Below are 26,988 nucleotides of genomic sequence, written 5' to 3'. Positions count from 1 at the left end.
ATCTTTGTAGTTGTCATCGTTGTTAGGTACAGCAACCGCATTTGATCATTTAAAGTGCAGCCGCCCACAGACACGCCATCCCCTGCCACTGCAGTAATACTTTGAGTAACTGTGATGCCCTTGCTTGCTGTGGACTGCCAGTGTCACGATAACTACCAGGCATAGAGGTCATCTGTGCATTCCTTGAATATGTGAGCGACTCCGTCCCAGAATCCAGCCTGGATATTCTATTTTCCATGGACATTTCTAGTAAAAATACTGTGCCACTTCTAGTCCTGGCAGCAAATACAATTCCACTCGAGTGTTTCACCTGAAGAGCCTTTATAAGGAGACGATTTTCAGAGCAGTGGACAGAGCTAAAGGAACCAACAATGACACTGAAGTACCCAGAGATTAGCAATGGGAGAAAACCATTACAGTCCTCGGATTTAAGAGGCAATGCAAATTGGGGCGCCTGTTAAGCATCCGACTCTTGATTTCAACTCAGGTCATAAGATTGAGCCCCACAATGGGCTCTGCACTGACACCGGGGAACCTGCTTGGGATTCTCTCTCTCCCTCTCTCTCTGCCCCTCCCCGACCTGCGTGTGTGTGTGCACACTCGCTCTCTCTCTCCCTCTCTCTCTCAAAATAAACAAACATTTTGGGGCGCCTGGATGGCTCAGTCAGTGAAGCATCCGACTTCAATTCAGGTCATGATCTCACAAATGGTGAGTTTGAGCCCCATGTCAGGCTACACGCTGACAGCTCAGAGCCTGGAGCCTGCTTCGGATTCTGTGTCTCCCACTCTCTCTGCCCCTCCCCCACTCACGCTATTTCTCTCTCTCTCAAAAATAAATAAACATTTAAATAAATAAACATTTTAAAACAGAGGTAGTGCAAATAAATAGATTATAGGTAGACAGATAGATAGTAGATAGGTAATAATATCACCCAAGCCCAGTCAAAGCTGGGATGGAAGAGGGGCTGTCCTATAAGAGGAATAGTGTTGGAGGCTCAAAGCTACTGCCAGAACTGTATCACTAAAGTAGGGAGAAAGGCAGGGAAAAACTACCTAGACTTTTCTCTCCTTCCCTTGTTCTTCTCTCCTGCTAGTGCCAAACCCAATCAGAAGCCTTCTGGAAACAGAGCACAAGTATTGCAGTTTGTAGAGGTCAGCCTTCCAGTGTAGCAAACAGGGAAGAGGAAGTCTAAGGATGGATCTGGAGGAAAAGGCAAACAGAGAATCAACAGCACATATTATGAAATAAAAATTGAAATAGGCTAAATAAGATTACTTTGCAAGCAGTAAAAATAACACCTAAGAAAATGGAACTAAATTGTCAATATAAATGATGAACTATGACAAAGTATAGATAGAAACTAAAGAAACATGTCTTGGGAATGCAAGCTGGTGCAGCCACTCTGGAAAACAGTATGGAGGTTCCTCACAAAACTAAAAATAGAACTACCCTACGACCCAGCAATTGCACTACTAGGCATTTATCCATGGGATACAGGGGTGCTGTTTCGAAGGGATACACGCACTCCCATGTTTATAGCAGCACTATCAACAATAGCCAAAGTATGGAAAGAGCCCAAATGTCCATCGATGGATGAATGGATAAAAAAGATGTGGTATATATATACAGCGGAGTATTACTCGGCAATCAAAAAGAAAGAAGTCTTGCCATTTGCAACTACGTGGATGGAGCTGGTGGGTATTATGATAAATGAAATTAGTCAGAGAAAGACAAAAATCATATGACCTCACTCACAAGATGACTTTAAGAGACAAAACAGATGAACTTAAGGGAAAGGAAACAAAAATACTATAAAAACAGGGAGGGGAACAAAACAGAAAAGACTCAAAAATATGGAGAACAAACTGAGGGTTACTGGAGGGGTTGTGGGAGGAGGGATGGGCTAAATGGGGAAGGGGCACTAAGGAATCTACTCCTGAAATCAGTGTTGCACTAGGTGCTAACTCATTTGGATGTAAATTTTAAAAAATAAAATAAATAAATAAATTAAAGAAAGAAAGAAAGAAACATGTCTACATGGAATAAAAAAAAAATAAGTGGAAAGAATCTAAAATGATAAATACAAATGCTTGAGAAACAAAGTTGTAGGAATTTCCAGTGAAGAACGGAGGCGGGGTCTCTGTTTCTCTATTATCTACAGTTCCTGGCACGTCCCCTCCGATACGAGTGGACAGATGGGTGAATGAATAAATACTGAAAATAGAAAACAATACAGGAAACCGAGAGTGACAATAAGATTTTTTTAACTAAAAGCAAAACACTTCTGAATTATTTGAAATAGAAAATGTAAATCAACTTTAAAGGCACAGAAAAATCAAGTCAGCCTTGGATTTTTTTCTGCTGCCACGATGAAAGGCACATATTCTTCTACAGAACTTTCAGAGAAAAATAATATTACCTAAGAATTTGGAGCCAACTAACTTCACCAGTAATTCACGTGCAAAGCCAACAGAAGAATGTTGTAAAACCTATGTTGAGTCAAAGCTGGGGTTCATTGATCATAAGATGACTTTGTTTTGTTACCACAAAGAAAAACTTCCAATTAAACCTTAACACCCTGTTTTAACAGTGTTCCTGAGTGATGCTTGGATTACTGTGACATTATTGCCTTACTTGGTATGTGATAGGGTAATCGTTTTGAGTGGTATTTCACTAGCAAAAGATAATGTAATGTCATCTCCTGTGGGATTCTTCCTTCCTTTTTTTTTTTTTTTAAAGAATTTCTTTAATGTTTACTTATTTTTGAGAGAGACAGAGACAGAGTCCAAGTGGGGGAGGGGCAGAGAGGGAGACACAGAATCCGAAGCAGATTCCACGCTCCGGCACCGGATGCGGGGCTCAAACGCATGGCCCATGAGGTCATGACCTGAGCCAAAGTCGGAGGCTTAACTGACTGAGCCACCCAGGCGCCCCGGATTCTTTCTTTCTTAGGTTCTATAAAACACTTGGTGTCCTACAAGAAAATGTGACATTGTGGTGATTCTTCCAGTGTCGCTTACTGATAAATATATACCCTGCTTTGTTTTCTTCTCTTACTGCACCCATAACAATTTTGTTTCAGTGCCAAATTATAATGTAATATTATTGAAGGCATCTTAAGCATCGGTAAAATTCAACAATATTATACCAGTGTTTCAGGAAACTTGAAGTGATGGGCAATATAAAAAGCTGGCACAAAGTACATGCCTGTGTGGCCAAATGACCACTGTACTTTGAGTGCCACCTGGTGGGAAATGATTGTAAGACACGGCAATTACAAAAGTGATCTCAATCAAAATGTTAAAATGTGAAGAAAGTGTATCTTATGTTTATAGATGAAATATGGCCTAGTGAACCTTAGCAACTGTAATATTTAATTTTGTGTCAACTTGACTGGGCTAAGGGGTGCCCATATTTCTTTAAATTATTTTTAAAATTCTTTATTTTTGAGAGAGAGAGACAGAGACAGAGACAGAGACAGAGAGGAGACACAGCATCCAAAGCAGGCTCCAGGCTCTGAGCTGTCAGCACAGAGCCTGAAGCAGGACTTGAACTCCCCAACTGTGAGATCATGACCTGAGCTGAAGTCGGACACTTAACCAACTAAGCCACCCAGGCACCCCAAGGAGTTCCCAGATTAAACTATGTCTGAATGTGACTGTGAGGGTGTTTCTGGAGGAGATTAGCATTTGAACCAGCAGGCTCTATAAAGCAGACTGTCCTACCCAGTGTGGGTGGGTGGGCCTCATCCAATCCATTGGAGGCCTGAGTGGAACCAAAGGGTGAAGGAAAATGGAATCCCCTCCTTTGCTTCCTGCCTGCCTGTGAACTGGGACGTAAGCCTTCTCTCCTTGGCCTAGGACTTAAACTAGGGGCCTTTCTGGTTTTCAGTCCTCATGTCTTTGTCCTCTGACTGGGAGTTATGCCATCTGATCCCCTGGTTCTCAGGCCCTTGCTTCTGTAGCTTACAGCCGATCACAGCAGTTCTCAGCCTCCATAATTGCATGAGCTAATTCCTCACAGTAAACCTCTGCCCATATCCACTTGTGCAGGGCGACAGAGGTGGAATTGGCGAGTAAAGGTTGGCTTCTATATGCATCTTGAAGCTAGAGTCAGTAGGATTTGCTGATGGCCTCGATACAGGCTGTGAGAGGAAGAGGAGAATTAAGAATGACACCACGGGAGGTGCCTGGGTGGCTCAGTTGATGAAGCGTCCGACTTCGGCTCAGGTCTTGATCTTGCCGTTCGTGAGTTCAAGCCCCGCATTGGGCTCTGTGCGGACAGCCCAGAGCCTGGAGCCTGCTTTGGATTCTGTGTCTCCCTCTCTCTCTGCCCCTCCCCTGCTCACACTCTGTCTCTCTCTGTCTCTCAATAACAAATACACATTAAAACAAAAAAAAGAAAGAAAGAATGACACCACGGTTTTGGATTGAGCAAAAGGAAAACTGCAGTTGGTGTTATGGAGAGGAGGAAGGCTGAGGGTGGAGGAGTTTGCCTGGGGGTTGGGAGTCCAGTCTGGGATGAGTTTGGTTTGAGATGCCTGACCGCCATGGATCTGGAACGGTCAGTAGGCAGCCAGATATACAAATCTGGAGTTCAGGGAAGAGAATGGGATGAGAGGTTTACATTTGGGAATAATCTGCATAAAGATGGATTTAGTGGCACCTGGGTGGCTCGGTCAATTAAGTGTCCCACTCTTGATCTCAGCTCAGGTCTTGATCTCAAGTTCTACGCCCCATGTTGGGCTACGTGCTGGGTGTGAAGCCTACTTAAAAAAAAAAAAAAAAAAAAGGATTTAAAATCCTAAAACTGGATGAGATCTCCAGAGATAGAGAAGAGATCTAAAAATTGAGCCCTGGGGCACTCCAACATTCAGGGATTGTGGGAGGCAGCTCTCTCTCTCTCTCTCTCTCTCTCTCTCTCTCTCTCTCTCTGGACCAGTGTCTGTTCGGTTAGGTGAATGCTTTGCTACTACCAGATTACTGCCAGGACTGCCCATCATGTTTCTCTAAAGGCACGAGAGAAACACAGGACACCAAATTTGGTTCAACCTATTCATCGTAGGATGGCTAATGACTCCACGGTCTCTGCAGATAATTCTCCTGGCATCAGGAAGAGGAACCACCACTAGGGGGAGCTCACTTCTCTTTCTCCAGATCTCTCCTGTGACCCTCACTCTGGCCTTCACCTACTTCAGGGAGCAGGTTCTGTAATGAAATGGAGCCCCGAAAGGACTTTTGAGGGACTTAACCAAGATCAACATGTATTTTACTAATTGTGGAGTCTCAAAGCCTTACTTCCACCCGTTAGTTTAAGTGAAGGGTTTTTTAGTTTTTGGGTTTTTTTTTTTTTGTTTTTTACAAGGTATGGTATTAAAACATCTCTAGTTGTATTATATTGACATCAAGAGACTTCTGTTTCTTTCCTCGTAGGATTAAGAAGATATAGTAAAATCGGATCTATTAATGACAATATCTTCACATTATACTATGACCACATGGGTTTCATACATAAACTGACTCCAGACCATTTTGAAGCTGGTGGGTCATTTGCAGCCTTTGGAAATTCTAAAGGTATTTTTGGACAGGTTAGTGATATAATGCATTGAAACTGTTCACCTTTCTTTAAGAATACATATACCACATTCCACACATGGAATTGTGGGGAAACAGGAAGGTATTTTCCTTGGGACAAACTCGTATTAATATACTTTGCTCTGTTTGACTACAGGAAAAGCCTCCAGATAGCAGAGAACATCTCCAAAACCTTCTTCCCAGTCCCTTTCAGGGTTATATAGATTTAACTCCACGCGGACTATCTTCAGAGCAACATGACCAGATAGTCTAAGCTTATTACTTAGACCTATTACTTCCAACCCAGGGTCACGATAGGTTTGGTTTTCTACCTCCCAAGAAATATGAGCAAGAAATATGAGTTCCATTTTTCCCAGTGGTTTACCTTTCCTCTTTCATATTAACCCTGCCCCTTCATTTTTTTTTTCCTTTTCTGATACTAATATAGGACTTCCTCACAGGTGACAGTGCAAAGAGTTGTTCTAATAATTTTAATGTATAATGTGCCACTTGTGATGGTGCATGTGCCTAAGAACTCATCACTGGGCACACGGTCATGAAATGAACTTTCCTGAGTGTATCAGCAAAGAACAAGGTTTTTGTGTTCACTGGGGCTTAACAAAACCTTCCCTTCGGCCTAAAGGAAATGGAATAAAGGCTGACTCTGGTTTTAACAGATCACTGCAAACTACCAGGCCAAGACTGGGGCCGAAAGGTTGTTGTCTTTGCTTTCCCTGTCCGAGATATTCCTAGAGAGGGTGGCGGGAACTTCCCTGTGACTGTAAAATGCCGCCATATGACTTTCTGTGCAGTTGCCAGTCTGCCGTGTGGGCTCTGCATAGACACAAATCAAACGACATGAGGGGAGGGTGGAACTTGCCAAAAAAGCAGATTCCACAGTTTTTCACTAACTTCACAATTTGTAGGAAATGTCTTAGTTCTCTTATGTGAAAGTTTACATTCTTAAAATCAAAAGCCAATAAATAGGGGTTTTTTTTTTTTTTTTTTAACTCACCTCTCTCCCCCAGACAAGCTGTGTGTGCATCCTCCCGGGGTAAAAATCACCACTGGCTTTTTCGTGGCTCTATGTCCCGAGCACTGCTCTGCTCTGCTCTCTTAAATCTTTGTAACAGCTACTTATCCTCATTTTACTGATGAGCAAAATGAGGCAAAGCAAGGCTGAATAATCTACCCCAAATCACACACACCACTGACATCTACCCAGACAGCAGGTCCCAGGCCCAGCGTGTTGCCTTTCATTGAACTTGTACACAGTTTTCATAGGGTGGTCTTGTCACTCCCAGGCTAGAATGGCATTAGGAATTCTAAAATTGTTTTTAATCTTTATTTGTTTTTTTGAGAGGGAGAGTTGGGGAGGGGAATACAGAGAGAGAGGGAGACACAGAATGTGAAGCAGGCTCCAGGCTCCGAGCCATCAGGACAGAACCTGATGTAGGGCTTGAACTCACAAACTTCAAGATGACCTGAGCCACAGTCAGATGCTTAACTGACTGAGCCACCCAGGCACCCCGTGGTGTTTGGAACTCTAAAGCACTCTCAGCCTTTCGAGAGCCCTTAAGACACTGATTCTGTCTCATGTCTATTCTCCTGGCATCTGTTTCCCACTCTCTCCCCTCTTCAGTGGGTTCCCAAGTTTAAGACACTAGGGGGACAAGACATGACAGAAAATGGGTCTTGGAGGCACTGTTGAATGGCCACACCCCCAACCAGTCTGCACTACCTACCAGCCCCACTCCCCATGTCATAACAACGAGGTCAAACCACAACACCCCCTTCGGGATGGTCCTCAAAGTTCCCCAAGCTGGACAGGATCAGGATCAGAGTAGAGTGTGTTGGAAAGACACTACGGGTCAGAAATTGGGGCAGTGGTGCTGGCGTGGACTATAGGGAAAGGCTTGTGAAACAGAAGAAATGAGAAAGGCTATAGCACAGGAGCGGGGGGGTTGTGGGGTCACTGGCAGCCGTGGGGTCACTGGCATGCAGCGGTGGGAGCAGCGGCTTTCAAGTGAGGAGCTGTATGCCACAGCCCCTTCCTGTAAAAAAACAAAAACAAAAAACAACTCCAGTAAGAACCGAGCTCCAAAATCTGCCCCTCCAGACCCCTCGCACACAATGGAAGACATGCCTCCGTGCATTCTTCCACTCCAGCTCCTGCCAAGGTCACAGGAATCCCAAACTGAATCTTACTCCCCAGAATTTGCCTCCGCACCAGGAGAAGATATTATCCCTCACACACGCGTGGATATTCAAACACAACATGTTGAAATATTACTCCTACTGATGAACAAAAACGGTCCTGTTTTGACCTGAACTGGAAACAAATCTCATATTTGCATTTTGCCCTAATTGAAGTATAAAGTAGTTTAGATGCACTGTTTTCTTTTCTTCCTACTCCAGCCTCCTGACATGGGCTTCGAAACTGCACTCGCGCCACAGTTTATCACTTTAAAAGAAGTGGTTTTTTTTGCGTACGTCCCCACAAACGAACCTCAGGAAAGTAGATACACCAAGAAATTCAGCAACATCCACTTGGGAAAAGTGATACACTCCAGGTAGGGACTGATTTGCCTCACATGTATTTAGATTTCACACTGGTTTCTAAACGCTAAATTCCGAGCCGACGTTTTTGAGTCGTGTTCTTAGCTGTACCAGATAGAGTATATCTTTTTCCGATACCTCAGAAGCCCACATATGTTGGTAGATTCCAAGGTGCCTTGACTGATGCCCCAAGTTCAGAAACACAGGATTGATCACGTCAGCACCTTCAGTATCAAAGATTTCATCTTTGAGTAATCAAAGATGTCCTGGGCTACACTGGATACTGCTTGTCTATACTGCTCACTTACAGGGCATTTCTCACATGTACTAAGGACAAACACATCTAGCAAAGCGAAGGTCATCTTGCACAAAATACCGCACAGCAGGGTATGTGGTATTCTTAGCCACGCTTACTTCTAAGATAACAGCAAGAGCCCAGGACCTTTAAAGCTACCTTTAGGGCTAAAAACCGTCTTTGAAGACCACTATGAATTTTACAACCCCGAAAATCTAACAACCAGAAAGGGAACAATTTCAGATGACCAGAAGAAACTCACCCTACTCCAAACAGGTGTCTCCACCAGATTGAAATCTGTTTACTATATTTGTATCGGGATATCGGTTTGCACCTTGTCGCGTAGCCAACAACTTCACGTGCCGTGGGGCAGCTCACGCAGAGATGGAGGTAAAGACTGAAATTGGATAGGATGGAACAAATGCTGGTAGCAGTCCCCCTATCCCACACAAGGATGGTAGAACTTCCTGTGTCTAAGAAAAGTACCTGGGATTTTGTGTGTGTGACATTTCCAAGCCACTTAGTCTTTTTTTTTTTTAAATTTTTAATGTGTGTGTGTGTGTGTGTGTGTGTGTGCGCGTGTGTATGTGTTTAGAGAGAGAGAGAGTGCAAGAGCATGAACGGGGGAGGGTCAGAGAGAGGGGGAGACACAGAATGGGAAGCAGGCTCCAGGCTCCGAGCTGTCAGCACAGAGCCAGACGCGGGGCTCAAACTCATGGACTGCGAGATCATGACCTGAGCTGAAGTCGGACGCTTAACCAGCTGAGCCACCCAGGTGCCCACCACTCAGTTTACATAGGCACGTCCTTGTAGAAAACATACAGAATCACTTTTTAAAAGACTAACATATGATTAATATAATCTCAATGTTAATATTAGTGTTTTACATCCTAATAATTTTAAAAAGCGTATGATCCTCTTAAGGATCCAAATACAAGTTTCCCCTCACTCTCCAAAAGTAGAGTGTTCCTGTGAAACTTTTTGGAAGCCAAACTGGCGTAAAGACGCAATTACTCTTAATTTTTATGGAAAAATTTCTGAGCATTCCCAGACCCCAAAAATAACCTCCATTAGGCTTTTTCTGATGCCTTACGACATATCTTGCTAACGGATGCACAAAATGAAGGGAGATAAACCACAGCTGCTCGCACAGGTCAACCCTCTGGCATCTTGGTGCAGAGAATGTTGCGTGCAGTTCGAGGGGGAGGAGTTCGGCGGGACCTTCTTGCTGCTGGGGATGTGCGCTGCCCCTATGAGGGCTCAGCTCACTGCAAAACCAAAGCTGGATTCTGTTTTCACTTTTTGCCTCTTCTCGTGGAAGTGGGCGTCCTCTTGGGATTTCTTTCAGTTAGGGAAAACAAGGGCTAATGTCGGTCTTTCCTAAAAGTGGAGCGGCACAAGGTGAACTCTGGAAAAGTGAGGGTGCCTGTGTTTAAAAATCAGAACAGCACATTCTGGGGTCAGATCCTAACTTTGCTCTACTGGTGCGGAAACGAGGGAATGGGCATCTCCAAGGCAGGAAATGGGAGAAAAGAGCCAGGATCAGAGAACTAGAAGAAAGCCAAACTTCAGCTGGACTGGTCAAGGATTTGGGACCCAAGGTTCCAAAGTTAGCAATCGGCCAAGGCAGATTCTAGGTATTCAGGGGCTGGAGCAGGGTGAGCCCTTCATTCATTTTCCCACAAACAATTGCTTAAAACCTACTATGTGCAAGGCACTCTGGATACCATAGAGCAGTGAAGATGACATTCGAACCCACGCACATCTTGAACTCACGCCATTGACAGCAGAAGAGCATGGGCCATCAAGAGAGTGTTTTCCTGAGGGTTGAGCCCTTATTGGAGGATGTCGGAAGGTTGCTCGGGGGCGGTGGTGCTTATGATGGGAACAGAAGAATGCGGATGAAGAGAGGGGTGGGGGGAAGTTTCCAGACTGAGAGGACAACACGTAGAAGGCCCCCAGGCCAATGGGAACATGGTGTGTGTTTGAGAAACCAAAGGAAAACCAGAGTGACTTCAGTGTTGTGAAAGGAGGAGAAAAGTCATTCAAGACCGTGGAGCCAGGTTGGGTGGGGCCTTCTGAGTCCTGCGGGGATGGGGTTGGGGGGTTAGATGTCATTCCAGGTGAAGGAGAGGCATTGAAGGCTTCTAATTATGTGAGTAACTGGATAGATAGATGTGAAATTTGCTCACTGAATAAGCTGGAGAGGCCACCTTTAATTTTCCTCCTACTGTCCTTCAAGCCCCTCCGTGGACTTCCCTCCGTTCTACCTCTAGATGAATATCAGGCAAGTCCCATAACTTTTCTCTTCGAGGGCAGGTGAATATTTCCTTGGTCTAAAAATGTCTAAGTCAGTCTAAGAATCACGTGACTCTCTTCTTGTCCAGTGTTTTAGGAGAGGTCAAATTCTTACCCATTTTATCTGAGATTCAATCTTGGGTGGAAATTTCCAGCTCTTCTCCTCACAGTGAGATAATGCTTTAAAAAATTTTTTTTAATGTTTATTTATTTTTGAGAAAGAGCATGTGCAAGCAGGGGAGGGGCAGAGAGAGAGGGAGACACAGAATCCCAAGCAGGCTCTGTGCTGTCAGTGCAGAGCCCGATGTGGGGCTTGAACTCACAGACCACAAGACTGAGCCAAAGTCAGATGCTTAACCAACTGAGCCATCCAGGCGCCCCAAGAGACATTCATTTTATGGGCAACCGATGTGACACTGGATAAGAATGCAAAAAGAACAGTCTAGTCTTTTCACTAAAAGGTGCTAAGACAGCAGCCTGAGCTGAAATCAAAGGTTGGATGCTTGACTACCTGTACCACCCAGACACCCCTAGATAATTCTACCAGAACTATAGACACAAGGCAGCTTCCTAACCCTCTATAATGGGTCGAGTGCTATTATTTTATACTTCTCTCATCCTGATGTGTCTTTGCCTGTGCCCCATGGCTTTTGCTTCCTGTCTCCCAGTAGCTTCAAGCTTTTGCTATACAGGGGGACAGAGGGAGGGGAGGAGGGAGGGAAGCAGGGCTTCAGTGCCAGCACCCTCCAACCACCCCTCCCAGCACTGATCACTTCTTTGGAGGCCAGTGTGCAAAAGTGGTTAATATCTTGCTTCCCATGGCTTGAAATTTTTGCTTCCTATGAAAGAAAGTTTAAGAAAGTGGGTGACGCTTGATGCCTGTTTCCTCCCATCCTCCATGCTGCCTGGACCACCACCAGGGGGTCTCTCTGGTCTATTGCCCTGCCCCTGTCTTTCTCATGAGCCTCTGGGAAAGCCCATGGGAAGGAAGTAACTTGTGAGTTCAAAGGGGACACCCCTTTGAAAGGTACCCTAGCTTCTCCAAACTCATAATGCAAGCATATACTCGGGCTTCCTTTTTTTTTTTTTTTTTTTTTTTTTTTTTTTTAACAATTTTAGCCAATTCTTACTTGCTTGTGTTGTGGCCAACACTGGGTCTCTCCCTCCCAGGCTCTTCTATTGGTAAGTCTCTTCCTGTGTTCAGACTCTCCTTGGAATGGCTTATTCCCCTGGATTTAATGTTAGTTGGTCATGTTAGTTGGTGACCTTAGTTCTCTAATGGACTTATGGAGAGTGATGACTTTGTGCTTTATTTCCTTTGTTTTCTTGTTGGATTGATCTTTCTTCCTCTAAAGCAAAATCAGAAGTCTTATAACTAGGGGTGCCTGGGTGACTCAGTTGATTGTGTGTCTGACTCTTGATTTCAGCTCAGGTCATGATCTCACAGGTTTGTGGGATCGAGCCCCACACTGGGTTCTACTCTGAGTATGGAGCCTGCTTAAGATTCTCTTTCTAACTCTGCCCCCTCCCCTGCTCACATACTCCTTCCCTCCCTTTCTCTCGCTCTCTCTCAAAAAAAAAAAAAAAAACCACTGATTTCTTACCTCTCCCAGAACAGTAGAGCTTAATTACCCCCAACAGCAAACCCTAGACACTTGAGTAAAAGAGACTCGAGTGGAGAAGGGGAGAAGCAGCTTTAAGTCAAAGTGTCTGCCTGGCCATTGGTCATTGACTTCAGAGGCAACGAGGGTCATTTTTTCTCATTAAGAAACTTCACTCTTTTTTTAAATTTTTTTAATGTTTTATTTATTTTCAAGACAGAGACTGAGACAGAGCATGAGCGGGGATGGGGCAGAGAGAGAGGGAGACACAGAATCCGAAGCAAGATCCAGGCTCTGAGCTGTCAGCACAGAGGCCAACGCGGGGCTCGAACTCATAGACCGTGAGATCATGACCTGAGCCGAAGTCAGAAGCTCAACCGACTGAGCCACATGGGAGCCCCTAAGAAACTTTACTCTTTAGAGAAGTTTTGGGTCCATAGCAAAACTGAACAGGAAGTACAGAGTTCTCATACATCCACCCTCCGTACCCACATACACAATCTTCCCCACTGTCAATGTCTTGCACTATGGTGGTACACTTATTACCTACATTGACGTACCATCATCACCCAAAGTCCATAGTTTATACTATGGTTCACTCTCAGTGTTCTATATTCTGTGGGTTTTGACAAATGTATGACATGGACCCACCTTATAGTACCATACAGAGGAGTTTCACTGCCTTAAAAATCCCCTGTGCTCTGCCTATTCATCCCTCGCTCCCAGATAACCCCTAGCAATCACTGGTCTCTTCTCTGTCTTCATAGTCTCGTCTTTCCCAGAATGTCATACAGTTGGAGTCATTACAGTATGTTGGAATCATAAAATATACAGCCTTTTCTGGTTGGTTTCTTTCACTTAGTAAAAGGCATTTAACTTTCCTTTGTGTCTCTCCGTGCCTTGAGAGCTCATTTCTTCCTAGTGGTGAATAATATCCCATTGTCTGGATGCACCACAGTTTATTTGTCCACTCACCTGCTGAAGGACATCTTGGTTGCTTCTAAGTTTTTGGCAATTATGAACAATAGCTCTTATAAACATCCTTGTTTAGATTTTTGTGTGAGCTTAAGTTTTCAACTCACTTGGATCAATACCAAGAAATGTGATTGCTGGATCACGTGGTAAGAATATGTTTAGTTTTATAGGTAGCTGCCAAACTGTCTTCCAAAGTGTCAGTACCATTCGGCATTGCCCCCAGCAATGAATGAGAGTTCCTGTTGCTCCATGTTGTTGCAGGCTTTCAGTGTTGTCACTGTTTTGTATATTGGCCATTCTAATAGGTGTGGTGGTATCTCATCATTGTTTTAATTTGGATTTCCTGATGATGTGTGATGTGGAGCATCTTTTCATATGCTTACCTGCCATCTGTATATCTTCTTTGGTGAGGTGTCTGTTCAGTTCATTTGCCCATTTTTAAATTGGGTTGATTTTTTTATTACTGAGTTTTAAGAGTTCTTTATATTGTAGGGGATCAGAATATGCCACCCCAAAATATTCAAGTTTGGCATGAGGATTGTTTTCAGCTGAAGACAACTGAGAAGAAGCAGATACAAGAAAAAAAAATCTCTGACTTTAAACCCAAGTTGCCCCTTTAATGAAATGCACGTAAGGACACTGTGACTCGTAGGGATAGGCATTTCAAGGCATCACACAACTGATAAATGAAAGAGCTTTTATTTCTCCTCTCCTCTTCTAACGAAGAGCATAGATTTTTATCATTTTCCTGAATTCTCATCTTACAAAAAGAAAAAAGAACAAAGAAAAACAGTGAAGCAATTAAGCTCGTGCGTGTGCGCACAAACACACAAAGAAAAAAAAATCTCTGCCCTCTCCCTCCCCACCAGGAAAGGCAAGATGATTCCTAATCTCCAGAGACTCTTTTAAGCCCAGAGGCCAGAGTGGAATCTACATAACCAATCTTACTAAACAAGACTTCTCTTCCCTTAGTTTCCCTCAGAGGCATATTTACTTTTCCAGTTTGGCACTCCTGAAAGCCTAAACCCCTTTTCCTTTGCCTTGTCACTTTTCAGAGAATTTACTGTTCTTTGTTAAAATGCTTTGTAAGCCTCAGTTTCTAACCACCCCTTTGAGTTCCTCATCACTGAAGTTTCTCTAGTGTATAAACATGACACACAGGTTAATAAACTCTATTTGTTGGACGCCCAGGTAGCTCAGTTGGTTAAGCATCCAACTCTTGGTTTCAGCTCAGGTCATGTTCTCACAGTTTGTGAAGCCCCTCGGCGGGGTCCGTGCTCACAGTGCAGAGCCTGCTTGGGATTCTCTCTCTCTCTCTCTCTCTCTCTCTCTCTCTCTCTCTGCCCCTCCCCCACTTGCTTTCTATCCCTCTCTAAATAAATAAATAGATAGATAAATAAATAAATAAATAAACATTAGAAAAATAAACTCTATTTGTTTTCTTCTTGTAATCTGTCTTTTGTCAGTTTAATTTCCAGGCCCTCAGGTTCAGAATTTAGGGAGGTAGAGGAAAAAAAAAAAAAAAAGAAAAAAAGGCTTTTTTCCTTCTCTACAGTTCATTTTGGGTAACAGTCCTTTATCAGGTGTGTCTTCTGCAATATTTTCCCCCGGTCTGTGGTTTGTCTTCTAATTCTCTTGACAGTGTCTTTCACAGAACAGATGTTTTTAATTTTAATAAAGTATGGCTTATCAATGTTTTCTTTCATGGATCATAACTTCAGTGTTATATCTAAAAAGTCATCCCCATACCCAAGGTCATGTAGATTTTTCTCCTATGTTAATCTTGTATGAGTTCTGTGGTTTTGCATTTTATATTTAAGTCTGTGATCCATTTCAAGTTAATTTTTGCGAAGAGTGTAAAGTCTGTGTCTAGATTTTTTTTTCTTTTGCATGTGGATGTTTCAAGTTAACATTTTTTAAATGGATTTTTTTCCTTGACTGTAAAGTACTTGCTCCTTGCAAATTTCTTAGGAGTCAGATAAACATGAAGAAGCAAATTAGGATCACAACTGTAAACATTTTGATGAGTTAGCAATTAATCCTTTTAAATATGCATTTTTAATTTTTTGCTTACCATTTTTCACCTTGCTTCTTTCATTTATTCTTTGTTTCTTTTCTTCCAAGATTTTATTTAAATTCAAGTTAGTTAACATCCAGTGTAGTATTGTTTTCAGGAATAGAATTTAGTGATTCATCGCTTACATACAACACCCAGTGCTCATCACAACAAGTGCTCCTTAATGCCCATCACCCATCTAGCCCATCTCCCCACCCACCTCCCTCCATCAACCGTCAGTTGGGTCTCTACTGTTAAGAGTGTCTTATGGTTTGCCGCCCTCTCTGTTTTTATCTTATTTTATTTTTCCTTCCCTTCCCATATGTTCACCTGTTTTGTTTCTTAAGTTCCACGTACGAGTGAAATCACTCTGATGGACTTGTCCTGATTTAGCATAATACACTCTAGCTCCATCCATGCTGTTGCAAATGGCAAGATTTTATTCTTTTTGATGACTAATAGTTCACTGTATATGTATCCATATATCTATATCTATGTGTCTGTATCTACATCTATATCTGTATCATATCTTCTTTATCCGTTCATCAGCTTTTGGACATTTGGGCTCTTTCCATCATTTGGCTATTGTTGATAATGCTGCTATAAACACTGGGGTGCCTGTATCCCTTTGCATCTGTATTTTTGTGTCCTTTAGATAAATACCTAGTAGTGTAATTGCTGGGCCATAGAGTAGTTCTATCTCTAACTTTCTGAGGAACCTCAACTGTTTTCCAGAGTGGCTGTACCAGTTTGCATTCCCATCAACAGTGCAAGAGTGTTCCCCTTTCTCCACATCCTTGCCAACATCTGTTGTTTCCTGAGTTGTTAATTTTAACCACTCCGCCTGGTGTGAGGTGGTATCTCATTGTGGTTTTGATTTGTATTTCCCTGGTAATGAGTGATGTTGAGCATTTTTATCATGTGTGTGTTAGCCACCTGGATGTCTTCTTTGGAAAAGTGTCTATTCATGTCTTCTGCCCATTTCTTAACTGGATTTGGCGGGGGGGGGTGTGTGTGTGTGTTGAGTTTGGTAAGTTCTTTATAGATTTTGGATACTAGCCCTTTATCCAATATGTCATTTGCAAATACTTTCTCCCATACCATAGTCTGCCTTTTAGTTTTGTTGATTGTTGCCTTCTCTGTGCACATGGTTTTTATCTTCATGAAGTCCCAGTAGTTCATTTTTGCTTTTGTTTCCCTTGCCTCCGGAGATGTGTATAGTAAGAAGTTGCTGTGGCTGAGGTCAAAGAAGTTGCTGCCTGTGTTCTTCTGTAGGATTTTGATGGTTTCCTGTCTTACATTTAGGTCTTTCAACCATTTTGAATTTATGTTGTATATGGTGTACCAAAGTGATAGAGTTTCATTCTTCTGCATGTCGCTGTCCTGTTTTCCCGACACCATTTGTTGAAGAGACTGTCTTTTTTCCACTGGATATTCTTTCCTGTTTTGTCAAAGATGAGTTGACCATACAGTTGTGGGTCCACTTCTCGGTCCTCTACTCTGTTCAATTGATCTATGTGTCTGTTTTTGTGCCAGTACCGTACTCTTGATGATTACAGCTTTGTAATACAGCTTGACGTTTGGAATTGTGATGACTCCCACTTTGCTTTTCTTTTTCAACATTAGTTTGGCATCTCTGACGGGTGAAAAACTGTATCCAGTTGCAGTAGTTGAGATTTCATTGATTGCTAGTGAGGTTGAATAAATGATAATCAAATACTCCTTTGTTAGCCATTTTTGATACATTTCTAAACCATATTTTCACAAACTTGCTCATTTAAACCACTGTTTTATCCAGATGGGTTTGATATCTGTTGCTTTGGTCTTTAGGAAAACTGGAACAGCTTATATAAGAGAGATACTACAACATAACCTTACCGAAGGATTTTTGTCCTCTATTATTGTGGAAGTGATAGACCCTTTTGGAATAGAAGAAGTGAACGAGAGCTCTTGTTTGTCTAGTTCCCTTTCCATTACTCAAACTGGCGATGTCACCTATAAACTTACTCTTCAACCGCAAAGTAAGTGTAATAATATAGCACATCTCTGATAGCTTAAAAAAAAAAAGATGAAGAATTATCTTTTTAGGAGGATTGTTCATGCTTACTTATAAAACAGTATATTTCAAAATTTTGTCCAGTTGACAATCTGCTGAAGTCTACATACTCAGGTTCCTGGAGGAAGTTTTGGTTTCTAATATAACAAACCCTAACTATAACTTCATTAATATTTCACCGATACTAGTGCCTGTCTTTTATGCCTGTAATGTTATTGATTTCATCATAAGCAGTATTCAGGAGAAGTAAAAAAAAAAAACAACAAAAAACAAAAAACGGAAATCCCCCAAAAAAAATTGTTCATGTAGATGTTGCCCTACACACTAAAATAATTTTAAATCACTGTTATGTAGGGTAATTCTTTTCAAAGGATTATACGTGATAGATACACAGCCAAAGTTAGTATAGTTTACTGTAAGGATTTGGATTTTATTGGGAGTCAATGGGGGAGCCATTGGAGGGTTTCATGCAGAAAGTAACATGACTGGACTTAGATTTTAACTTGTTCACTTTGGTTCCTGTGTTGAGAATATACTGCGTAGGTGATGGAGAGAGGTTAAGAAGGAAAGGACAAGAGAAATCTGTTTCGAAGTTGAAGTAATCAGGTGAGAGATTATATTAAATTGAAGATGCCTGTTACTCATCCAAGTGGGGAAATGAAGTTCACATTTAGGAAGACAAACGTGGAGTTCAGGAAAGGCATCTGGACTGGACAGAGAAATTTGAGCCATCAGTACATGTATGATAGTTGATGCTATGCGACCAGATGACGTCGCCCGCAAGATGAGTGTAAATACGGAAAGAAAAGGCCTAAGATGCAATCCCTAACATTCTGACAAGTCAGGAAAGGAGACTGGATGGTCTGCTCAAAGAAGAACTAAGAGAAACTGTCTCTCAGAAGCCAGGTGAGGAAGGTCTTTCAAGAAGGAGGTCAGGTCAGAAGAGGAAGGAAAACTGACCAGCAGATCTGTATGAAAGTTACTGACAAAAGCTTTTGTTGGGTGGAGTAGTATAGATGAAAGTCTGGTTGGATTAGATTCTAAACATTAGGAAAGGAGAGGAATTGAAGACAGTGAATGCAGGCAACTGTCCCGAGGAATTTTTTATAAGGGGAGGAGAGAGATTATGTGGCAGTTGAAAGAAAGCTGGGAAAGGATTTTTGTTGGTTTGTTTTAAGTGGGAGAAATTACCATGTGTACATGGTAAAGAGAGCTATGAGGGTCTCTTCTGACCGCTTTATTTTTTCAGAATGAGGAGAATATTGGTGGTGGTGTTATGTTTCATGACCTATCAAGGACATTTGATTGTGATGACTCCCCTTCCTTGAACCAGCCTTCTTTTGGCTCCCTGCACATCCTCTCTGATGGATTTTCTCCACTGATTTCTTCTTTATCTGCTTGGTGAAATCTTTCTCCCTTTCCATTCCTCATATGGTGGTGTTCCTCACGGTCCTTCCCTAAAGTCCAGTTTCTTTTAAATCTTCATGCTTTTTCTGAACAATTACTCATCTACTCAGCAAATATTTGTTGAGCACCTTCTATGTAATAGGCACACCTTCAGTGGGGAATCACTGGCTATGTTATCCTTCTTTTGTGAAGATTCTAAATTATTAAGGTTCTTGGCATTTCTATAGTAATCAGCTTTTTTGTCACTACTTAGCCCTATGTGGGTATTTTTTTTTCTGATAAGGATTTTATAGAACTAGTTTCATAATAAAGTTAAAGTATAGGTTTGTGCTTGACATATTTGTGATATACTTTCTACAAAATGATTTGGATTCTGACCTCAAAATCTGGCCAGCGTGTTCTCTGGTTAAGACCATAGTTTAAAAACTCAAATTGTGTTTTCATCTGTTACGTCCACCAGTGTGCTTGGAGAACATTTGCTATTTTATTTTATAATAAATGATTCCTGTTTTAGCCTCAGGTACCATTTCTTCATTTCAAGATCTGGATGTGGAGAAGACCGTGGTGATTCCTGGTTACAGCAGCTTCATGATCATAAGCATTTTAGATGATAAGAATGCTTTGGCTATTGCTACCATGCCTGCAAAAGTACTCAACAATATGACCGTCCCAAAAGACTCCTGGTTCTTATACAACTTTGGGCACAGGAATGGACGAATGTGGAAAATATATGCGAAACCATGTAATTACTGGTTTCAACAACATGATGATTCCCTATCCCTCAATGTCCTGAAATACATTGATCTGGGGAAGTCTCATACTTTAAAAGTTAAGGTCATACCTAATACAAAAGGTAAGCTTATTTGTACTGGGAAACATCAAAAGGAGATGTTGTTGTTTTTCTGGAATATATACTCTTTGACATTATTTCCTTTATCTTTGGCTTATGTAGTAACTGGCATTCTGCTAATCACAGTATGAGCTGCTAATGACTGAATGCTTACTGTGTGCGAGGCTCTGTACTAAATTATTTTTGTGTATTTTTACTACTTACAACAATTCTAAAAGGCTAGATTTTAATTCTCATTTACAAATGAGGAAAGTGAGTTAAGTTCCCAGCCCAAATTTACACAGGATTTTAGTTTAGATTTTTGCTGTCCTCTGAAAAGAAAATCTTTTAGTTACTTTGGTGTTGTTGTAATTATTTCAAGTACTTATTTTAAGCCCCCAAAAAGCCTTTTAAAATAGAATTCTATACTTTTCCCTATTTTTCCATGACATTTATTTATTATAAAAATAATATTAAACTTCCTAAAGATGATGGAGAAATGGCATACTAGAAAAATAAAATAAAAATTTTAGTAAGAAGCTGAGCTAGAAAGAGAGGAGGAAAGATGGAAGGAAGGGAGCAAAAGAGAAAAAAATCTTGTCACCAGAAATGAAGAGGGAACTCAAAGCCAAATAAATTAGCTACTTTGTGGCTCCCTGAAGGATGTGAGACTCAGATATAGGCCATATAGACAGAGGGATGGATTTTAATGCCCAAGCATTAGCAGAATATGGTTTGTGGTAGGAGGTTGGAACCAAGACCATTAAGTAAAGCTAAGAGCTTAAATCACGAAGAGGGGATTAGGAAAACTTTACCAACAAACCAAAGAGGGAGCTCGGGAGGTTATCGTCTCCACAAGACTCAAAGTGGAAAAAAAGGATCTCCTGTAAAAACCCCAACTCCTTACAAACCCCAAACTCCAAGACTGTATAATCCCCAGAGACTACACACCGGTTGCAGGAATCCCAAGCTGAGAAATAATTATAAGACCTGGGCTCCAGCATAGGCAAGCTTCGTAGGAATACTTTCATAACCCAGGGAACATAGACTTCCATGGAAAAATCAATATCAATTGAACATGAATTGAGGAAAAGAATCTTGTTTTATTCTCTTAATGTTTATCTTATTATTTATTTTGAGAGGGAGAGAGAATGTGCAGGAGAGGGGCAGAGAGAGGAGGAGAGAAAGAATTCCAAGCAGGCTCCATGTTTAGCGTGGAGCCTGATGCAGGACTCGATCCCACAACCGTGAGATCATGACCTGAACCACTTAACCCACCCAGGCGTCCCAAGGACAAGAATTTTAAACCATGTAAGGAAATGACCTAAATGTAAAAGTCTGCAGGCTCTCTCCAAGAACTTGACATTTAGTCTCTAAGAAGTTGAGATAATAGAAAAATCAGAAAGACACAATAAAACAAGTACATGTAAAACTCTCGAAGAGACAAAAGAAGACCTGAACCATGATGAAAGGACAAAACGCTACTTTTAAAAGGCTCATTTTGAAAAGCAGAACCAAATACAATTTATACAAATGAAAATTACAGCCTTCGAAAAAAATGGAGGACATCTATTTCTGTTTCAATCAATATTGTGGACTTAAATTTTGTGGAAAGCTTCCTCTTGAAACCCTTAGAATCCTCTCATTGATTATATGACTCATTGTCCATATTTCCTTCAAGTAATTTTAGAGTTTTAATTTTATAGTTTTAACTTTCCAAGTCTTTAATTGATCTAGATTTTGCTTCGGTATATCGTAGGTGGTTAGCCAGTTGTTCGAACATCACTTCTTGAACAGTGTGTCCTTTCTTAACTGATTTCAAATACAACTTTATCTTGTAAACAATTTACCTATCACTTGGACCATTCTGGGTATTTAAAACTCTGTTCCTTTGTTGTCTCTTTGTATTCGGGCACAGATCCTACAGTGTTCTAATTATTGCAGCTTTAAAATATACCAAATTTGTTGTTGAATTATATAGTTTTACTTGTTCAGTTTGATGGAAGCCAATAGTAATCAGCAAATCAACTCAACTGCCTCTTTGTGAAGAAAAGCCTAGTGCATGCTATACAAAGTGTGGGTGTCTTGACGAGCCACATCAGCAGCATCTGGGTACTTGTACGAAGTACAGAGTCTTTTGTGGTTCCACACAAATTTTAGGGTTTTTTGTTCTATTTCTGTGAAAACCCCTATTTTCTCAAATGCTTTTTCTGCATTTATTGAGATGATCAAAGATTTTACCCTTCATTCTGTTAATGTCATACATCACATTAAAGTCCCTGAATAGTAAAGCAGTCTTTGGAAGAACAAAGCTAGGGGGCACCTGGGTGACTCAGTTAAGTGTCTGACTCTTTCGGCTCAGGTCATGATCTCACGGTTTATGGGTTCAAGCCCCATATCGGGCTCTTTACTGACAGCACGGAGAATGCTTGGGACTCTCTCTCTCTCTCTCTCTCTCTGCCCTTCCCTTGCTCTCTCTCTCTCAAAATAAATAACAAACAATTTTTTAAAAAAAGAAAGAACAAAGCTGGAGGCATCACACTCCATGATTTCAAACTACATTACAACACTATATTAATCAAAACATATGGTCCTGGCATAAAAGCAGACACATAGGCCAATGGAGAAGAATAGAAAGCCCAGAAATAAACCCATACATATATGGTTAACTAATCTTTGACAAGGGAGGCAAGAACACACAGTGGGATCTATCCTCTGATAGATCCAGTGTTGGGAAAACTTGATCATCATATCCAAAAGAATGAAACTGGACCCCTATCTTATACCCCTCACAAAAATTGATGAAATGGAATAAAGACTTAAATGTTAAGATCTGAAGCCATAAAACTCCAGAAGAAAAGATAGGGTGAAAGATCCTTGACAATGGTCTTGGCAATGACTTGGATATGACACAAAATTCAAAGGCAGCAAAAACAGCAGTAAACAAGTGGGACTACATCAAACCGAAAACTTCTGCGCAGCAAAAGAAACCATAAGCAAAATGAAAAGACAACCTACAGAGTGGGTGAAAATATTTGCAAACCATATGTGCAATAACGGGTTGGGTAATACTTACAATACATAAGGAACTCATACAACTCAATAGCAAAAACAAACAAACCCTACAAATAATGCAATTAAAAAAATAGGCAAAGAACCTGAATAGACATTTTTCAAGAAGACATATGAATGACCAACAGATAATGTGAAAAGGTGCTCACCATCACAAATCATTAGGAAAATGCAAATCAAAACCACAGTGAGATAGCACCCCACACCTGTTAGAATGACTAGTATCATAACGCCAAGAGCTAGCAAGGACTGCTGAAGATACGGAGAAAAGGGAACCCTCATGCACTGTTGGTGGGAATATAAACTGGAACAGACACTATGGAAAACAGTATGGGAGTTCCTAAAAAATTAGAAATAGAACTATGATATGATCCAGCAATCGCACTTCTGGGTGTCTATCTGAAGGAGATGTAATCAGTATCTCAAAGAGATATCTGCAGTCCCATATTCATTGTGGCATTACAATAGCCAAGATACGGAAACAACCTGAGTGTCGGTTGATGGATGAATGGATAAAGAAAACATGATGTGTGTGTGTGTGTGTGTGTGTGTGTGTGATGAATATGGACGATATGCTAAGTGAAATCAGCCACATAGGGATAGACAAGTGCTGTGTTATCTCACTCAGGTGTGGAGTCTAATTTTTATTTTTTTTATTTTTTTTATTTTTTTATTTTTTTTTTAAATTTTTTTTTTCAACATTTTTTAATTTATTTTTGGGACAGAGAGAGACAGAGCATGAACGGGGGAGGGGCAGAGAGAGAGGGAGACACAGAATCGGAAACAGGCTCCAGGCTCCAAGCCATCGGCCCAGAGCCTGACGCGGGGCTCGAACTCACGGACCGCGAGATCGTGACCTGGCTGAAGTCGGACGCTTAACCGACTGCGCCACCCAGGCGCCCCGAGTGTGGAGTCTAATTTTTAAAAAGTCTAACTCACAGAAATTGAGAGTAGAATGCTGGTTGCCAGGGGTTCAGGAGTAAAAAGAAATGGACAGATGTCAGTAGATACTTCTCACTGTAAAGTGAGTCATTGTAAAGTGAGTAAGTTCTGGGGATGTAATACATGACATGATGACTATAGTTAATAGTACTGCATTATATCCTTGAAATTTTCTAAGAGAGTAGATCTCATATATTCTCACCACACACACAAAGTAACTGTGAGGTGGTGGGTGTGTAATTAACTTACTGTGATAATCATTTGACAGTGTCTATGTATATGTATACACACACACACACACACACATATATATATATATATATATATATATATATATATACATGAAATCATCATATTATACGCTTTAAATATATCCAGTTTTCTTTGTCAGTTATATGTCAATAAAGCTGAGGGGGGTGTGGAGCTTCAGTGCCCTCCACAGACCCCGCTAAATCAGAATCTGTGTGTTAACAGAATACCCGATGATAGTTTAGGAAGCACTGGCCAGATCGCTTTGGTTTAAGGGAAACTGTTGCAGATGAAACTTCAGGCTAATCATTTCCTACTTCTCAGCCCTTTCTGATTAGTAAGGATGAAAGTTAGACTACTTGCTCTGCCAAATCTCTTTTTCTATTAAATTTCTCAGTATGGAGTGATTGCAAGGCAGAGACTGGCCTGACGATGTGCCGTGTTAACTGCCTAGTTTTGTCTTGACAACGGTGGCCGACAGCTCTTTTAACTGAGCATGTATCCTTCAGTTTCTTCCCTGAGCCATCCAGTTCAGTGTGACCGGTACTGTCCAAGTGACCTTTCCATGCATTTGAGAACTTGGCTGAAGAACGAGAAGTGGAGGGGAGCAATATTTCTTTAAGAAAATATTTGCAAAGTTGAATTTTTCTAAGAACCATCAAAGTTAACTCTACATAAATTCCTAACTATATTTGTGGCCATTATGCATCCTTCATAACGGACTCTGCAGATGTTCTAGAATCCTGATTAGCCAGTCATTATGAAATTGTTTAAAATTTTCATGATTATGCAGCCCTTGGGTTGCTCAGTTGGTTAAGCGTCCAACTTCTGATTTCGGCTCAGGTCATGACCTCGCGGTTCATGAGTTAGAGCCTCATATGGGGCTCTGCGCTGACAGTGCAGAGCCTGCTTGGGATTCATTCCCTCTCTCTCTCTCAATAAATATTTTAAAAAGTAAATAAAAAATAAATTTTTCATGATTTAATTTTTTCTTTTTTATTAATTTCCAGAAGAATTTTACCTGGAGAGATAGATATAAATGCAGATACAGATACTTTAGTATAGTTGACACCCAGTGATATAATTTTAACTAATTTTAACCTTTGGCCTTGTTTCCATAGGTGTTCGAACACTTGAAATACCACTGCTGAATGTCATTGTTGGAAACCCAAATTTGTTAGAAGTTAAAACTGAAGGCTCTTTCGATGATACTGATAGTTACGTAATGAAAATTTCTGCAGCTAGCAAAGCTTTACGTCAAGTAAGATTTTAGTTACAAAAAAAAAAATCTATTAATTATGGGAAACTTAGAGTATAAACTAAGAGAAAGAAGAGAAAATCACACATAACCCTATCTACCAAGAATGACTAAGCACTTTTAACATTTGGGAATTAACCAAAGGCATTGTAGCATTACAGAACAGAGGTTGAATGAGTTTTGGAGAAGACTGGCTGGTATAGATCTTCTGGTACTGTCTGTGAACTTGGGAAGGTCACTTTACCATGGCTCAGTATCCTCATCTAGAAAATGGAGATGGTAATGATAATACCTACCTCATAGGGTTGTTTTTGAGAATTAAATGTGATAATTCAAGTAGGACATCTAAAACAATGTCTAGGGGCACCTGGGTGGCTCAGTCGGTTGGGCGTCAGACTTCTGTTCATGACCTCGTGGTTCACAAATTTGAGCCCCACATTGGGCTCTGTGCTGACAACTCAGAGCCTGGAGCCTGCTTCGGATTCTGTGTCTCCCTCTCTCTCTCTGCCTGTCTCTCTCTCTCTCTGTCTCTCAGAAATAAACGTTAAAAAAAATTTTTTAAATAATGTCTGGCATGTAGAAAATCCTCAGTCACTATAAACGAACCATATTTTTCTTTTCTTTTTTTCCCTAAAACTGGGAGAGCTTTGTACATACACTTTGAACATCTTGCCCCTTCCATTTAACTATATGGTTTAATCCTTTTGAGTTACTAAATATTTTTCTACATATTTCAAAGTTGTTTTTATCATGAAGACTTTTGGATGCAGAAACAAGTAGAATTTCCATGTACTTAATACTCAAACAGTAGTCGAGACATTGCTACTTTTGTTTCATCATCACCCCTTCCCCCCGCTCTTTGGTTTTTGGTTTATCGTCTGAGATATTTCAGAATGAAAGCAAACATCATGCCATTTCACTTCTTACATGATTCAACACACGTGTATAAAAAATATGTGACTATCTCTCACATAACTCTTATCATGCCATTGTTTTTCCTAAAACTTTTTAAACAATTTTTTGGCATCCTATAAAACCTAGTCCATAATCAAATTTCCCCAATTTTCTTAAAAATATTTTTAGAATTGTTTTGTTTGCATTTGGATCCAAACAAGATTCACACAGCACGTGATTATTTTTCTCTGAAGTGTCTTTTGTTTGAAGGTAGGTACCAGTCCATTTTCTTCCCTTGTCATTGAATCGTAGAAATCAGGTCAGTTGTGTTATAGAATGTCCAACATTTTGGATTTTTTTTGTTTGCTTCCTTGTCTCTTATTTAACTTGCATGTCTCCCAACCCTAACCATATTCTCTTTAATGGTAGAACAAACCGTGTTTAGATTCTGGTCCAATGTATTTTGGTAAAACTTTTTAAAAATACATCGTGTTTAATGGGTACAGAGTACAGGGACAGAGGCACAGTCTACAACATCACTACAGTTATTAGTATTTCTAGATTTTTAAAATTCCAAAAAGACTTTAAAATTTCAAGCGGAATATAGCTAATTTTGTTGAATATTCAACAAAATGTGTTCAAACACACATATTGTGCATAAATTCCTACTAAAAACATATCTTTGTGAGCTACAGCAATTGCTACATGTATATCTTCTTTTCAAAATGAATACCAGTGGAAGTTATTTTATTCACATCATCCAAGCAAATCTCCAGATGTTCATGAGTGAAGGGGGGGAAGCATCATCAGTCTGAGTAGGGTGTAATAATGGAGTTTATTTCATAAGCTTTCTCATTTCCAGTGTTGCCCACAGCTGTTAGATTGCAATGTACTTCTTCCTGGAAAAGAAAGTGTTTTCTGTT

The 26,988-nt window shown here is 40.8% G+C and overlaps 1 protein-coding gene across 3 annotated transcripts in view; it reads left to right on the top strand.

Moving 5' to 3' along the window:
- The window catches only part of CATSPERB (cation channel sperm associated auxiliary subunit beta), a 105,840-nt gene that overhangs the window by 59,234 nt on the left and 19,618 nt on the right, over positions 1 to 26,988 (top strand). For all 3 annotated transcript variants that reach the window (XM_058740042.1, XM_058740040.1, XM_058740041.1), the window contains 5 exons: positions 5,434 to 5,588; positions 7,993 to 8,147; positions 17,189 to 17,379; positions 19,336 to 19,674; positions 25,035 to 25,174. In XM_058740042.1, the coding sequence (XP_058596025.1) occupies positions 5,434 to 5,588; positions 7,993 to 8,147; positions 17,189 to 17,379; positions 19,336 to 19,674; positions 25,035 to 25,174 (980 nt within the window). The remainder of the gene's footprint in view (positions 1 to 5,433; positions 5,589 to 7,992; positions 8,148 to 17,188; positions 17,380 to 19,335; positions 19,675 to 25,034; positions 25,175 to 26,988) is intronic.

This window comes from Neofelis nebulosa, chromosome 7, assembly GCF_028018385.1.
Source record: "Neofelis nebulosa isolate mNeoNeb1 chromosome 7, mNeoNeb1.pri, whole genome shotgun sequence".
Taxonomy (NCBI): Eukaryota; Metazoa; Chordata; class Mammalia; order Carnivora; family Felidae; genus Neofelis; species Neofelis nebulosa.
The sequence above is the reverse complement of the archived record's forward strand: the minus strand, read 5'-3'. Positions and strand labels throughout refer to the sequence as shown.